Genomic DNA, 17,285 nt, shown 5'->3' with positions numbered 1-17,285 from the left:
TCATCTTCGCCCCCTCAAATGCTTGTTTGGGAAATTCCAGTCCGTTCATGCACGCTTAAGCTCAGTCATGTAGAAAGACACTAGAGGGAAAGGTTAGAAATGGGACGTTAACATTCGCTGCCACTTGCTCTTCCAAGTAAAGTAGCTTTTGTAACTTTTTATCATGGATTTATTTCCCAGAAGTGGAGCAATCTTAATATTTACTATTTTAAAGTATTGCTATTTAAAATAAATGAAGGCGTATATAAAAGTATGTGTAACACATAGTTTAATGTATTATTGATTTATTTGAGATATTTGCTCATTTATTCAGTAGCATTCATTTACATTCACATATATCAGTCAGTGCAGTGTTATTAACAGTGGTATTAAAAGTTTGGCTGCCCCGATCATTTTGTATGATTTTCCTTTAGAAATCATGGGTTGGTCAGATCAGCAATTTTAATTAAATATCTCATATACCAGACGAACACAGTAATATCTGAGAAGTGAAATGATGATTATAGGCTTTACAGAAAGTGTGCAATAATTCTTTAATTGATTTGATTAAATTTAGCACTAATTATTGGAAAACCAAATTAGTTTGTTAAGCTTATTGACCTCTAACCTACACACACAGGTGAATCTAGTCATAAGAAAAGGTTAAGGAGCCAATTGCAAGTTTTTCTCCTGTTTGCATCTTCTCTGAAGAGTGGCAACATGAGAGTCTTAAACACAACTCTCAAATGACCTGAAAACAAAGATTGTTCAACATCATGGTTTAGGGAAAGAATACAAAAAGCTATCTGTATAATCTATATATGTATGGGAGAGTAATGCAGAAGAAGCCTAGATTACATGGGATATGGAAAAGGTCATGGGACACATGATGTTTTAGCTGATGTACTTTTTTGTAGTTAGTCACAGTAATGGGGTAACAAATTTCTGCAGAATGTTGTGGCATGAAAATCAGTTTTACAGTGAATCTTAGTGGGTAAAATGTAACTAAATAAATACTAATATTTAATTAATATTAAATATAGCTCTGGAAAAAAAAATAAGAGACCACTTAAAAATTATAAGCTTCTTTGAACAATGAAGATGGATGATCACAACCATTAGATCAACCTAAACTGCTTGAATTTTAGCACCAGGAGTGACATAAAGTTATCCAAAAGCAGTGTGTAAGACTGGTGGAGGAGAACATGCCAAGATGCATAAAAACTGTGATTAAAAACCAGTGTTATTCCACCCAATATTGATTTCTAAACTCTTGTTTTCTTTGCATTATTTGAGGTCTGAAAGCTCCACATCTTTGTATTATTTTAGCAAATCAAAGTAATTTTCTGCAAATAAAGGCTCTAAATTACAATATTTTTATTTGGAATTTTGAAAAAATGTCCGTAGTTTATAGAATAAAAAAAACAATGTTCATTTTACTCAAACATATACATATAAATAGCAAATTCAGAGAAACTGATTCAGAAACTGAACAGAACTGAAATGGTCTCTTAATTTTTTCCAGAGCTGTATATAATAAATTACAAATGAGCAATGTACTTAATTACTGTCCAACAGTAGTATCAGAACAGGCCCCTCTTATCTACAGTACACTGCTGGCTCTGTTCTAGCAGACATTATAGCTTCAGCTCCAGCAGCCAATCCCAGCACAGCAGCTTTACAGAGAAACTTCAACACCACAGCCTGACTGACCACCACTCAGCCGCTCAGATTACAGTGTGCTCAGTACACACAGAACTGCTGCCCCGAGTACACCTCTTACAGGTAATTCTACTGATTATTATCACACTGTTCTCTAGTCCTGTTCATTACTGAGTTTAATTCACCGTTTTTTCACCGTGTTACAATGTGACCAGAACCCAGCTCGACACTGTATTTTAATGTTGGGTCATTAAAAGTGTTATAATGATTAGTTTTTTTTTAACCTTTTTGCTGGTTTAGTGCACTTTAGCTAAACTACCCACCTCGTGTTTGGCAGTTTATAGCTGACGCTTCTCGTGTTTCTCGACAGGAGTCGGACTGTAGCCTCTTTCTCACACCATGAGCAAAGAGATGGAAATGAAGGAGGTCGAGCTGAACGAGCTGGACCAGGAGAAGCAGCCGATGACCGGAGAGACCCCGGCGGGCACGGAGAAGAACGGCTGTGTGAAGGTGAAAGTCCCGGAGGACACCGAAGTCAAATTCACCGGCCTGTCCAAAGAAGAGCTGCTGAGAGTGGCCGGGACTACAGGGTACCAAATTCACTATATAACTAACTAACTGTCTGATTAACTAACTAACTAATAAACTATCCAACCAACTAGATAACTGTCTTATTAACTAACTAATTAAAGAATTAACTGACTGGTTAACTAACTAACTTTCAGAGCTGAAAACATAGTTAAAGCCACAGTTTTTTTTTCTTTTTTTTACTAGTTACTTTTTTTTGTCTTTAGCTACAGTTACATTTCTTCTTCCAATTTTAGCTAATTACTTTATTTTCCTTCATTTTAGCTACAGATACATTGTTTTTGTTCTCTTTAATGACCTTTTTCTGTTTTTAGCCACAGTTACATTTCTTTCCTTGTTTATTCTTTGGTTACATTTCTTTCATTTTTTTAACTACATTATCATTTCTTCTCTCCCCCTCCCCTAGCTACTATTACGTTATTTTCTTTATATATTTTTTAGATACAAATACTTTGTTTTCTTAGTTTGTTGTTTAGTTACATTTCTTTCAATTTTTTTTATCTACAGTATAATTTCTTCTTTCCCCACATCCCCACCTTTTTTTATTATTATGTTGTTTTCCTTTATTTTTAGCTGCAGATACATTGTTTTTTCTCTTTAGTAACCCCTTTTTCTCTTTTTAGCTACACCTCACACTTCTTTTTGTTCTTCAGTTACATTTCCTTTTTGGTTTATTATGTTTTTTAGTTACATTTCTGTCGCTCTTTTTAGCTACAGTTTTAATCCTTCATTTTCCTTTTTAGCTGCAGTTTTTATTTACCCCGCATTTTTGCTTTTTTGGCTACTATTACACTTCTTTCGTTTTTTTGGCTACAGTTGCATTCCTTTTTTGTGCTTTATTATTCTTTCTTTTTAAGCTTAAGTTACATTTCTAGCAGTCCAGTTAATGGTTGTAGAAACTCCTTCAAATGAATTTATTCACCTACTTTACATTGTACCAACTATTTGCACAGATGTGCAAATGTACACACACAGCTTGTCTAGTCCCTGTAGAGAATTACTACTAATGGACAATAGGACTCTCAGGAGCTGGAATGATGGTGCTACATTCTTGATTTCATTAGAAATAAACACTTTATGATTGGCCAGATATCTAAGGTTTAGTCATTTATTTTAATGCCCGAATAATTAGAAAAATAGCTGCACAGAAACTTCTGTGTATGTCTTTATTTGGAACCTTCTTTTCAGGTCGATTCTTTTGCTTTATGCTTGAGTCATTATTTTAGAGATCGACCCACCTCAGATAACACAATGTCTTAAACTCTCACACTTTCTTTCACGCTTTTACTAAGTAAACAACTTTTAACATTACTGTCACTGTGTGCCACAGATGGGTGCGGACTCGCTTGATCTTACTGGTTCTGTTCTGGCTTGGCTGGGTTGGAATGCTGGCTGGGGCAGTGGTGATCATTGTTCAAGCTCCACGTTGTAAGCCCATCCCTGAAATGCACTGGTGGAATGAGGGTCCCCTTTACCAGATAGCTGATGTGAATGCCTTCGCTGAAAACAAAGGCTTGAAAGGTATTAAAAAATCACTAATTAAAATCATGTGTTAGTAAATTCTTATCCAAGGACGGCTTGTAACTAAAACATTAATGCATGACAATTAAAATGAAAGACCTTTAAGTCTGAAATACATTTATAAATTAACTTTGTTCCAATTGGCTTCTATTTATTGTACCTCATTCAAGAAGCCATACAGTTGTTGTACATTTGTTGGCCTGCACATTATAAGATGCAGTACTTTGCAAAGCTTTTTAAATTGTGATGATGACAATATGAGAAACGTTCAAGGATTAATAAAATAAATCAATGTTTAAAGCAAATGGATAAACTTGTAGTAATATTAGCAGATTATGTATATCAAAACTTGTTCATGGTTGTGATGTCACAGCCATTAAAACAGGAATTGACAATGAATTTAACATTGTAATAATTACATATTGTAGATCCCCTTCTACAGTTTTCAGTGTTTTTTTTTTCCAGTTGTGGGCTGGTGGATGGTCTGAATAAAAGCTGACACTTTGGGAATGCTAGACAGGGGGGGTTGCTGACGGTCTCATGACTTTCATGTCAGTGATCACATGATAGTCCTTCTCACTCTGTACTGAATTATGCCTGTTGGGATTTTTTTTTCCCATCATCAAAACGCTCAAACTCTGTTGAAAATGTTTTTTAATTCAGGGGATATTGCATAATATAATGAATATAATATATGAATGTCTAATAAGTTATCAACCACAGAATGTCCTTAACCTTCTAGTATTCATGAGCACACGGTGATATAGACATAATAACTGTTAATGGTTAATGATTAAAGGCTTGGCACAGGCTGTGGCATTGGCTGTACTGATTGTGCATGTTCTTCCGGCAGGAGTGGAGGAAAAGCTAGACAACCTGAACCAGCTGAAGGTGAAAGGGTTAATTATTGGCCCTATACACAGAGTGCAGGCTGACCATCCAAAAACTCTTAATTTTACGACTATTGAACCTGTGGTGGGCAGTGAGAACGACCTGAACAGCCTGCTTGAAAAAGCTCACAAGAAGGGTGAGGCTCTTTAATCTCTTGTGACCCCCTCGTGACCTGTGGTAGAACTCACCGCATTAAGTTGTACCACAGAATGAATCCCTCTGTTCACAGCATGGTTTTGCTATGAACCTTATTTGACCTGTGTCTGTTGTTTTAACCACAACAAGACACATAACAAGATGTATGAGTTGTGATGCTAAATTCCAGTTTAAAAACTCATGGTGGTGCAAGTTTAACACTGTTGTGGTTTATTTACTTTCTGACTCTCTCATTGACTCTTTCTCCATAGGTATCTCCATAGTGCTGGATTTGACACCCAACTACAAGGGCGCTGAGGCTTGGTTCAACAATATTCAGGCTGTTGCTTCACAATTTAAGGTGAGTGCTGATAAGATGGAGGAATATATCTAGAGTGAAGGTTCTTTTGTATAAATTGGAATTTTAAACTTTTTCCGTTGTATTCTTTTAGGATGCATGCGCCTACTGGCTCCACAAAGGAGTGGATGGCGTCCTTGTGTCTGATCTGGAAAAACTAGTGGCGTCTCAGGCCTGGCCAATTTTCCAGCCTTTGTTTCAAACCAATGCCACAGAAGGGACTAAGAAAACGTAAGTTGGTACAAGGATTCTTTGAGACACCTTGTGGTGATACTGAAGTATTTACTAAAAGATGTTTAAACCGTGCTGCTAGTACCCCCTGTTGGCAATGTCAGAATTAACCACCATGTAGACCTGAAGCACATTCATGACCAGTTTCTTAGATATAGGTTAATGAGCACTTCCAATGAATAAACGAACATATATCAACCATTTTCTTCCTTTCGGCTTATTTTATTTTAAATGCAATTCATGAATGATGTAATATAAATCGGAATTATGCAACATTTTGTATTTTATTGTAAAACAACATGTTCATTTTTAAAAAAATATATTGAATTATTTTCCTTTGGAAAAGTGGTTCCTTTGGAAAAGTGGTTGGTTATGTGATATGTGGAAAGGATTAAATGTAATTTTAGCCTACATTATAGGCTTGCATCTGAACAATAAAATAAGTTATCTGGATAAATTTATTAAAAACTTAAAAATATAACATGTACAAATATAAAATACAGATATTTTGGCCTAGGAAATCAATTATTTTTATATAAGCTCAACCATCCATAAAAGTTTAATAATGACCCACATCTTTAATCTTAAATCTGCACCAAAAACTACAAATTATTATTTTTTAACAATATTAAACCTAAAGTACAAGATGGCAAAAATGAGATCCTGCTATTTCCCTCTTTTTCTCAGGGCTATGATGGGCAACTTCACCTGGAAGTCTGCAGATAATGCGTCTCAGCTTCTAAATGCTTCTGGAGTCGACCTGTTGCTGACTAGTTTGCCAGACCTAACCAAGCGTGGTTTGGAACTGGATCAATACATCAATAAGCTCTATTCTAGCCACCCTCAGAACAGTCTTGGCTGGAGCCTGAGTGGCCGCATCACCTCCGGATTTCCAGATTTGCCCATACGCCTTTACCATATGCTGCTCTTTACCCTGCCTGGAACGCCAGTGTTTAACAATGGAGATGAGGTTGCACTAAAGCTTGGGGTGAGTGAGGATGAATGGATGGTGAGGTGCATGTTTAGATATTTTAAGTTCCTATTATTAATATAAATTTATACACACAATATGTTTTTATCAAAACACTTTCTGTGCTATGCTTGCTGTCAATATTTCAATATTTCAGCCTTTTTTATCAGATCATATAAACATACCACTACCATTCCCTGACCTAAAGTGTAATTAGAACTCATTTTTATATTAAAGAGCAAAACACACAATATAAAATTGGATTATATTAATAATGTACATTTATAGTATAACACAGTAAAACACAGTGCAATGTTTTGTTTTTAACACAGGTATTGTAGTTGTAGGTATATATGGATGAAACCTGCAGTGTTTTTTTTCTACTAACCATGTTTAAATGCTTCTTTCCAGGAACCTCTTAATGCAATCTGGGACCTGGAAAGTCCACCTGAGGAGAAAAATGAAACAGCAAAGGTAACTAAATATACTACTACAATTTAGGCTCTTTTACTCCAAAGAAATATTTTGTTATTGTATTTAAACCTAGGCATGATGTTCATAGAGGTTCTCAGAGGGAAATTTAAGAAAAATATAGTGATCTGAATGTATTACCATATTTACAGTTAGGATACCAGTTTACATTATGTTATTAGTCTTAGTGTACTGTGAAGCCAGCTTGAAAAAATTCAGAAAAAAATCCCCTAAACACAGTAGAACGACAAAGCAGTAGGCTTTTTTCTCAGGCCGCCTACTGGAAATGCACTGTTAACTTTAAATTTTACTGGTTTTAATCTACAACCAGAGAACTAACAGGTACACGTCTTCATTACACTCATTACATAACAAGTGAAAGCAGATTAAGAGAAATGATGGCCACTCGTTCAGTCACATTTATTAGCCAGTTTGGAAACCTTGTAGCTAAACTGTAATACAGAATTAAATGTAATAAAATTATGCTTTCTTGAATAGTTTGCATGCATAGATTGGTGGCTAGAAGTGGTCCATTATATGTTGTGTTCAAACCATGACCCCTTAATAGCGATATTATACAGCAGTAATATCTGTACCATATTTCAGTCAGCCTGTCACAGTAATTACACCATCAACTTGTTACACAATATATGTACATGTACGTACCCTCAATCATTTTTGCTAACCTCAACATTGCCATTGTGCTTACTTGATAAGAAGACTAACTTCAGTGAATTCATATGTCAACTTATTAATACAATTGTTGACTTATAACTTGTCAACAATAAAACAATAAAAAATTGTTTATTTTATTTATTTAGAATATTAATCCATATGGTATATTTTACAACAGTTCCAATATTTGAATAGCTGTAATATATAAATGTTCATTGCTTCTTAAATGTAATCACTACATTACTACATTAGTGCCATAAAATGTTATACAATTATATTGTGTACTACAATTATTTCTTGGACAATATATAATAATAATAAGAATAAGAATAATAATATATAATTCACATTTTACTCTTCTTAAAAGTTTAAAAGTAACATTTTCTTTTACTCAGACTTTATGCATATAATGTGCATAATATAATCATCATAACATTCATATAAAAAAATGCAACATATTGCCTTGCTTACAGTAACACAGTATATTTATGTGTATCACAGTGTATCAAATTGCCATGTTCTTGCCAATACACAGCCCTAATACAGAATATGGTGGTAAAGTAAGACACTGATTTTATAAAGTCGTGATGTGTGACAGTTACTTGTGTCAATTAGCTTTAAGACACTGTGTCTCTCTGCTTATTTCAGGTGTGGTATAATATATCGTCTCATTTTTTAAACGCAAAAAAAAATTCAATATGGTGATAATAGTGGTAATAGTGGTATGGAGTCTAATTTGTATTTGATTTATTATTATTTACTGTAAAGTTTTAAGAGTATTTTATGTATAATGTATTGTCTTTAGTTTATATGCATGCACCAAATATTAGACTTTTTATGTTACATTATTTATTTTATTACTTTACTAATATACATTTATATTAAATCTTTATACAATAGAGTCTTGATAAGTTTAATGGCATATGAAATAGACACAAGTATTTTCTTTCTGCTGATATTAATACACAAATTAATATTTTAATTAATACATTCTTTTTCATGTTTTTCTATTTGTATTATTGCAAAGAATATCAGCATTAAAGAAATACCCTGAAATATTGTGATATAGTTTTGGGGCCATATCCCCCCACACCTAGTGCTTATATGGGCTAAAGATTTGTTCTGAGACACTGGTCCCACTCCTTCCTCAGCCGTACGAGAAGTTTTAACACAGCCGCAGCGTGTGGGCTTTTGTAGGTGTAATCTTCCACCCAGGCTTGCTGGTACTGTGATTTCTGCCAGTAATTCTGAGAAACTGTATGATTACAGGCCCGTAAATGCATTACAATCTCTTTTATGGTTTATCAGGATTCTTTTGAAACCAACAGTTGTATTCATTTCTCTCTCAGATTGTAAGAGAAAAACGCAGTGAGGTGCGAAGCTTCTTCAAGTCTCTCAGTGACCTGAAAGGTAAAGAGCGAGCTCTTCTGCACGGAGAGTTCATCTCTCTCCACAGTTCTGCCTCCTCGTTCGCCTTCCTGCGCCTGTGGGATCAGAGCGAGCGATTCATCACCGTCTTAAACTGGGCAGAAACTCCCGTCACCGTAACGCTGACACACAGCGACCTGCCGGCTGAGGCTCGCGTCCGCATCAGTATGGATGTGGAGAAGCTAGCTGTAGACAGCATGATGTCACTAGAAAAGCTGGAGTTAGGGCCTAAACAGGCTGTGTTACTGTCTTATCCTTATGCAGGATAATGATAAAATAAATAATAAAATACTCACACAAGCAGAGATTCTCTGAACACTGTTTTAGCACCGTCTGTAATGTTAAAGATAATTATGACAGTTATGTTCTGTCTGACCACATCATTCTCTGCTCCATTTCAGCTTAGAAATATAGAAGTATGCGTGCTCTTTCACAGAATAGGTAAATCTCCAACAAATGTATTTAAGATTAGAGGTGGGCAATATGAAGATGAGACAATATTTTCTCATTATATCAACAATATTCTTTTTTTAGGCTTATCAAGGCTATCATAGAAGCTTAAAGAACACTGACCAATCTGTACACTTCCTTACAGAGTGTAAAAAATTGTGTTTAATAGATGATGTGCAGCAAAAACAGAATAAAAATCACAGTGCTGTGTATAAAAGAAAATTAAAATAGTAGTTTTAAGAATCTACTACTGCTAATGCATTTTATCTGTGTTGAAACATACAAGAATATTTTTACCATATTGCCCAGCTCTACTTCAGATTACATTAACAAAGATTTTAGGAGCACTATATAAAACACTTAAACTGTGTTGTCAAAATCAGAGGGTCACTGAACATTCCAGCAATGTGTGTAAACTGGATATGGAATATGAAATAATAAACAGTTCCACTGCACATGTCTAGTGTCATGTAATGTTTCCTCTCTCTCTCTCTCTCTCTCTCTCTCTGTCTCTCTGTCTCTCTCTCTCTCATACAAGGCTGTTTGCGGTTGTAGTGTAACGAGGCGCAGCATATGTTACATAAATTTTTTTTAACCCTTTAATGTACTTATTAAGACCAAAAAAATGGAAAAATGGTATTTATTTGTGGCCATTTTAACCCTTTCAGACCTGAATTATGTTTGAGTGACAAAAAATGTAAGAATGCTTTTGTCTGTCTGTAATGCACACAAAATAAGACACTACTATCCTAATATAAAATCTATATAAAAATATATATATTTTTTTATATCATTCCTAAACATGATCAAAAATGATCTAAATCACAGAATTAGTAAAAATGAGCTTGTATTACTTTGTCTCATCTGTTCTGTAGTGCTGACATGCCCTAATGTCTGAGTTGCTGATTTTTTTCCCCCAGTGCAGTGGGTGGGGCTAAGCTAATGCTTTATTGGCTGTTTTATTGGTCGGTTTATGGTCTTCTCTAATAGACAACAGGTCTCAATTAGTGTTCTGTGCAACAAAACATTTAAAAAAAGAAACATGATGTTTATTGTACTCGCCGCAGTGCGAAAGAGTTAAGACCCCACCAATTAAATGTCACGTTGTGGTAAAATAAGTACAACAACTACCATGTTTAACACCACAACAGCATCAATGTTCTTTTTTTTTCTTTTTAAGCGATCTGAAAGTTTTTTTGTGCTACTTGATCAAGTTTATTTTTTTGTGGTATGGTACAAATCCAGCAAAGCCAGAGATGTATAAAAAGGAAGAAGACACCTAACTTTACTTTTACTTCACTACATATTTTCATGTTTAAATGTTCTGCATCGTTACTCTTTACAGTTAAAAAAATGACTAATAACTATATAACACAGCACTTGTACATTTACTCACATCTTGGTAAAATGTTTTATTCAGACACATAAAATGGTTGCATTTATCTTTTTTTTGTCTAAAATACCTTTGCAGATTGGTAGAGATGGTATAATCAGGTTTATTAATGTTCAACACTTTCTTCTGTTTCTTCTGTTACATCTAAGGGCAGTTTTACAGACAGGAATTAAACAGAGTCTTGGACTACACAAGATTTTGAACAGAGATTTTCCATTTAAAGAAAAAATTACTATAAATCTACGCTTAATCCCTGTCTAGAAAACCCACCCATAGTGACTGTACCCAAAGTTCTTTTCCAAATAGTTGAGTAGAATATAAAATATAAGCAACAAACCAACATCTCTGCTACTGAACTATTTAGCTTATACTGGGTTATCTGTAACAGACTGTGGATTAATAGCAACAGTCATTAAAAAGTATGTTAAACTGATGACTCAATACAATTCTTTGTAATTCTATATTGTATGAACCAGATAAGCTTTCCAACCTAAAGACATTATATATATATATATATATATATATATATATATATATATATATATATATATATATATATATATATAATATATATATATCTAAATGAACATAACCAATGAAAGCACTGACAAATTTATTTATTTATATTTAACCTCAACAAAAGGAGGAACTGATAATAAGGAACTGAAAGCGATTTTATTTTTACTATATCTACTAGAATTTTTTTTTCTGTTTTCCATTTTTCATGGGGGTCATTGTTGTTACCCAATGTTACGAGTAACTTTCCACTTAGCTGGCCGGATTTGGAGTTGTTTATATGCTTTAAAATGGTGCTAAACTACAGCAGTGTGATACTGTGTAATATACATTAATATATATGTGAAATATGTGCGCATACAACTCAATGACAAAAGAAATGATCTTCAGCATTAATTTAGAGCAATATATGTCCAATTACTAAACACTGCTCTTATATATGTATATAACATCCATATAACATTTGTTATATGTGCCAGGCTGTGCCCTGTTTTTTACACACACAGTTGGCATTTCTGTCACTGTAACTATATTAAACACAAAACCTGCATGTTTTGGCTCTGTGCCACATGCCGTTATTTTTTAGGGCAGGAAGACTATAAACCGTACAGGTGTGTGTAAGTGTGTCATACACACTACAGTTTTCTGCTATATAAAACTCAATCACTTCCTCTGTTCTCAGGCAGACTGTGAGATGAAAGAGAAAAGTTTTGTTTTGTTTTTGGCACAATTTACAGTCAAGTGTTGCTATAGTTTTCTTGTAATTATGATTTTATATGATTATTAGTATATCAGATTATCTAATATGAGCGCTCCTGTGAATTGTGTTAGCAAGGATGGTGTATTATTTTGTACAATGGTTCATTATAGTGTAACGTGTTTAATGTCTAAACACATTCTCAGCCCCTAGACTTCTAGACTGCTTTGCTTGGGGGGGCAATAGAACATAATGGGTGGGCATGTTGATTGTCATATTTTTTAAGCCAGAGCTAAAGATACTGGCTAAAAATTGATGTATGAAGTAAAAAAAAAAAAAATTGCATGTGTCTTCAACAGAAAATGACGCATTACAAAGTTTCCTACAGTGTATATTTATTGAATGAAACATTTATAAAATACATTCATTAGGAGAAATTCATGTGTTAGGAGAAATTAGCTTTTACTAACCAAAATAAGCAAGGAAATATTGTCACGTTCAGCAAAATGACTTTTTGTGATTGGTTTAGATATTTTTTCAGAGATAACTAAACTTTGCTTGCATTGCGCTTGGGGGCAAAAAACAAAATTTGGGGGAGCAATGCCTCCCACAGCCCACCCCAAATACCCCCCTACAGATTGTAGGCTTCTTTTCCATATTGATTGCGTTTTATAGACAGCATGGCTGAAAAGCTAAAAAAAAACTCAATATTGCTATCCTTTAAAATATTAGAGATAAAGACTTCTCTTACATGTTCCCATCTGCCCAATTCATCTATTACTGTTTGCTTTCTATTTTCTGCTTTTTCAGCTCCAACATTTCACTTTCTTTCAAATCTGTAAAACACATTTATTGTGTAAATTCAGAAATTAAAGTCATGCCTGAGTGCAGTGTGAACTTGACGGTATGTAGCACATTTGTTTGCACTTCCTCTCTGTGATAAAAAGGAAAAAGATTGTGGTTCACATTTTTTTAGAAAACACATTCAGACACTCATGCAAATCAGCTGTAAAGTTCTGCTTCTTCTAGGAGACCTCTGTCTTTTACACATTACAGAACTCTCCAGGTGAACAGATTTGATGTAAACTAAATTAAATACATCTCAAAATTGAGTAGCATTCACTTACCTAAAATAGATTTTTTGCCAATAATTAATAAGTGTATGATTGTCATAATAATTAAGTTAGACATATTATACAATATATGGACAAAACCTCAAAACTATAGCTGACTTTAATATAACTTATGTTTTTACTTATCCTGTTAGGAAAGCCTGTTAACATGAATGAGGCTGTACATAGACTTTACATCATTTTATATTTAGCATATTTTAAAATAATGATATTCCAATATTTTAAAAGAGTGCAATTCCAATCTTATGCTATTGCATTATTAGTGTATCGGAGGCAATAATATCATTTGTTGCTTTTTTATTTCCTAGGCAATTTATCAAAAAACAAACAAACAAAAAAACAGTTATCATGCCACGCCTAAATATAAAATAAAAAGAATTAATAAAAATGTAAATGTGATTAATATAATTAAAATAATGAAAAAACACTTATACATTATTGATATTGATATTTTCCTAAAACAATATAAAGTCACATCTATCATTTAAAACAACTTCAAGCTAAATTTGAAAGAATGTGTAATGCATTAACAACTGTAATAAAATAGATGCGAGAAAAACAATGAGCCCGTTCTGTCAGTTCTGTTATACAAAGTTGAATTCAGGGCACAAACACCAGATATTTTTCTCTTTGAAAGTTGGTGGAACTTTTCAGAACATCTGAAGCTGATCAAAAGCTTTGAAGTGCAGCAACAGTGGAGCAATTGAGCTTCTCCTGAAATGTAAACTGAGTATGAAATGAATTTGTCTGCTGTCTTACGTTGTAAACATTTAAATGTGATGTTCTGATCTCTACACTTTTTTTTTTTTATTTCAGGCATACATAATTCATCAGCTACACAGTTACAAGACAGTATATTATATTCATACACACAACCTTACATATATGAATGTACAAAATTCAACATTTTATATCACTATTTTTTGGTCAGTGTTTAAGGATGTTTAAAGGCTGCTAAGTTTTTTATATGGATTTCTGTTCCCAACTGTTCTGTTCTTTGTCAGACTGGCACAAGGTACTTTATTTGACTTCTTGCCAATGAAATATCTGACATACTATAAGGAGAAACCAACCTTTTTAGGAATTTTGTATTTTATATGGGATGCTGCATCTCATTTTTACAAAATGGGACAGAATAGCACTATATTAGTATGGCACTATATAGCACTATATTAGTATTTCCTATGAGATTGTGATGGCGGTTTACTGAATAATATGTAACATACAGATAAAAAAAAACATATAGATACAGATTTTATATCATTTATTGTCTTAAATTTGTAAATGCTACTGTCAGACAAAAATCTTGTACCTTAATTTTGGCTGTACTGGCTTCTAAACAATGTGAATTGGGTAGTTGTTATTAATACTGTGTCAAGGGTTTCTGACAAATGGACCAATTGTAATTCCCAAAAATGAACATTTAAATAAATAAATAATAAATAAATAAAATAAACATTTTGAGGTTTCACATCCGATAGTGACAAAATATGAGGGTGAATTAAGGGTGATCGGGACATAAGGTCAAATGGGATAGCTTAGCAATACAAGGATTATTTTATTGCATAAAGGGGGAAACAAACTTTTTGCTGAGCCCCATCTGTAAAGCAATATCAAACTTTTTTTCAATTAAAAACTGCCATGACCTGTAATGCACCCTACATATAGAAAACAATATTTTAGATCCACAATTGGGCAAATATTTAGAGTGAATGAACTCCATATGCACAATATAAATGTAATATGTGTTTTATTGCTTTGCTAGATAAGAGACATTATTCATTGTGTTATGACAAATCTTAGATAAACCCTGAATGACAGGACTGTTGATTTTGCAATGTTACTGTACAGCAGCCACAGTACACTGGCTCTGTGTATGTGTGTGTGTGTGTGTGTGTGTGTGTGTGTGTGTGTGTGTGTGTGTGTGTGTGTGTGTGTGTGTGTGTGTGTGTGTGTGAGTGATGTATGTTCCAACTTTCAGTGGGGCATGGTGATATTTCAAAGCACCCCAGAGTGCGCGACAAGTTTCTGGTAAAAAGCGGCGCAGCTCTCTTGTTATGACAATGTGTGGTTACGGAACTGTGTCTTACATATCAAGGTGTATATGTGTGTGTTTCTGTGTGTGTGTGTGTCTTCTCTCTCTTTTCAGTGGGGATGGGTGTTTCACTTTGACTCGGGTCAGCGTTTGACGGCAGTGAATAGGGTATTTTTTTGTGCGAGTTTGAGAAGAGGCCCTTTACCCAGAGACTAATCTCACACTCACATCTTTTTCTTTCTTTTTTATTTACAGACTTTATTTTCACAAGTTTATGCACAGTTTCATGTAAACATGTGGAAACACTTATTATGCAACCTTTAAGCAAATAACTTACTTTTTTTTAATGATTCTTACTGCTTATTGATTTTAAACTTTTTTCAAGGATGGATCTATTTATTTGCCCTTTTGATTTGGTTTTGGCACTAACTGAAGCTCAGCTCAGCTCAGCTCTCTCTGCCTCTGTCTCTCTTTCTCTGTCCCGTTCTCTCTTACGCCCCCTCTTGCCCTGACAATGTGAAACTGCTCTCGGAGCGATGCACAGTCATGCCCGTCTCTCAGTTTTACTAGGTCAGCCCACTGACATTCATAAAACTCCAGCTAACCTTTGTTATCTCCAACTGTATCTTCTTCATTTTGAGCAGACTGCAAAACATCAGGGTGAATTTAATAGCCTGTTATCATTTATCATTATATATTGATTTTTCAGTCTTTCTCAGCAAACAAACCCAAATGTTGCCACCAGAGTATTGACTAATGAAACGACATTACCCAGAACAATCTCACATAATGTTATCACTAATCACCTCCACCTGTGATAGCTGTGAAATGTACACCCTCTCAGTTTTAGATTTTCAACACCTACAGAAAATTGGGTCAAAGCACTAAAACTGAAATCTTAACTCCAACTGCATTAGCTGTCTCAGAAATCTATGAGAAAATGATCTAATGCGTGACTGTAGAGAGATAAAAAAAAAAAACATACTGATAACCAGACACACTTTTTACATATTTATTCTTTAATTATTTTTCATAATAAGTATTCAGGGCCTGCACAATAATCTGTACTTATACTGTTTATATTTTCATACATCCACCGTATGTGGTATGTCTTAAAGGTCTCATTCCATTGTTTATTTATTCTTTATCTTATCTTATTGTAGTGTTTTGAAATGTTTGGGATGTTTTGAAAGGATGGACGAAAAAGGCTTTTTTTTAGTTGTCGCTTTATAGCTAGAATGGTTTCTGTCGGCTGCAACCATGCCAATACTAGCTAACAGGCTAGCAAGCTAAAGCCAGATGTCACTGATCCCGATCATTACACCCCCTTTGCCCTCTCCGATAATAATACTCTAAAACAACGGTGGCGTAATCGCACTAAGCGAGCGGTGTGCCTGCCTTGCAAAGATAACAATGAACATCTGACGATTGATTGTTGTCAGGGTTCAAATCAATTAGTCAGTGGCGCACCAGAAAATTACCTGATCACACCTCACTTCTAGACCACCAAGCCCATCAGCATAAATATATTCTTAAGGGACTTTAATATTTTAACAGGGTAGGCATAATGCGTGAAAACAGACTGTGCAGGGTGTAGCAGCTCCACCAAGCAGATATAAATTCAGAGACAGAAGTTTATCTGCTGCTGCACAGTTTGTGTTAGTTATCCTCTAGTCCAGTGGTTGGTAATAGGTGGCCCCAAGCATGAAACATCAGGCCCGTGAGGTTGTTTTAACTATAATGAACTAAAATGAAAAAAATAAATAAAATGCTTCTCTGGCGCAAACAGTTTCCGCCTGTTTGCGTTTTTTTCTGCCCGTTCTTGGGCTCCCCATCTCCTTATAAAGGTGTTTATTTTCCAGGCCATGTCCCAATTCACTAGCCGGGGCAGCGGTAGTGTATTGGACCGCAACCCTGATGAAACGGGTTTGATCCCGCGTGAAGAGCGGTGAGTTTATTTCATTTTTCTTTTTTCCTTGGGTTTACCTGCCTTAAATTGGGTTCAACAACCCTCTGGGCTGGAGAGCTACTAGTCTGTAGCACTCCATCCCACTACACTTAATTTTCCAAAAACATTTTTTGTTTTGTGGCCTGCCACGTAATGACTTGGAAAACAACTAGCCCGTGGCCAAACTTAATTGCCGATCCCTGC

At 34.6% G+C, this 17,285-nt stretch overlaps 1 protein-coding gene across 1 annotated transcript; it reads left to right on the top strand.

The window, feature by feature from the left end:
* Positions 1 to 1,651: 1,651 nt before the first annotated feature.
* On the top strand, positions 1,652 to 9,814 carry LOC103045737 (4F2 cell-surface antigen heavy chain). The gene is made up of 9 exons (XM_007248050.4): positions 1,652 to 1,764; positions 2,012 to 2,231; positions 3,560 to 3,750; positions 4,604 to 4,777; positions 5,049 to 5,137; positions 5,229 to 5,365; positions 6,053 to 6,353; positions 6,747 to 6,809; positions 8,831 to 9,814. The coding sequence occupies exons 2-9, from the start codon at positions 2,041 to 2,043 to the stop codon at positions 9,176 to 9,178; spliced, it is 1,494 nt and encodes a 497-aa protein (XP_007248112.2). The 5' UTR covers positions 1,652 to 1,764; positions 2,012 to 2,040; the 3' UTR covers positions 9,179 to 9,814.
* The last annotated feature ends 7,471 nt before the right edge of the window (positions 9,815 to 17,285 follow it).

This window comes from Astyanax mexicanus, chromosome 8, assembly GCF_023375975.1.
Source record: "Astyanax mexicanus isolate ESR-SI-001 chromosome 8, AstMex3_surface, whole genome shotgun sequence".
NCBI classification, from domain to species: Eukaryota; Metazoa; Chordata; class Actinopteri; order Characiformes; family Acestrorhamphidae; genus Astyanax; species Astyanax mexicanus.
The sequence above is the reverse complement of the archived record's forward strand: the minus strand, read 5'-3'. Positions and strand labels throughout refer to the sequence as shown.

Coding starts and splice junctions, on each gene's coding strand:
- LOC103045737 (XM_007248050.4), top strand. CDS start 2,041: ATGAGCAAAGAGATGGAAATGAAGGAGGTCGAGCTGAACGAGCTGGAC. Junction 5,366..6,052: donor ACAGAAGGGACTAAGAAAAC/GTAAGTTGGTAC, acceptor TCTTTTTCTCAG/GGCTATGATGGGCAACTTCA. Junction 6,354..6,746: donor AGGTTGCACTAAAGCTTGGG/GTGAGTGAGGAT, acceptor GCTTCTTTCCAG/GAACCTCTTAATGCAATCTG.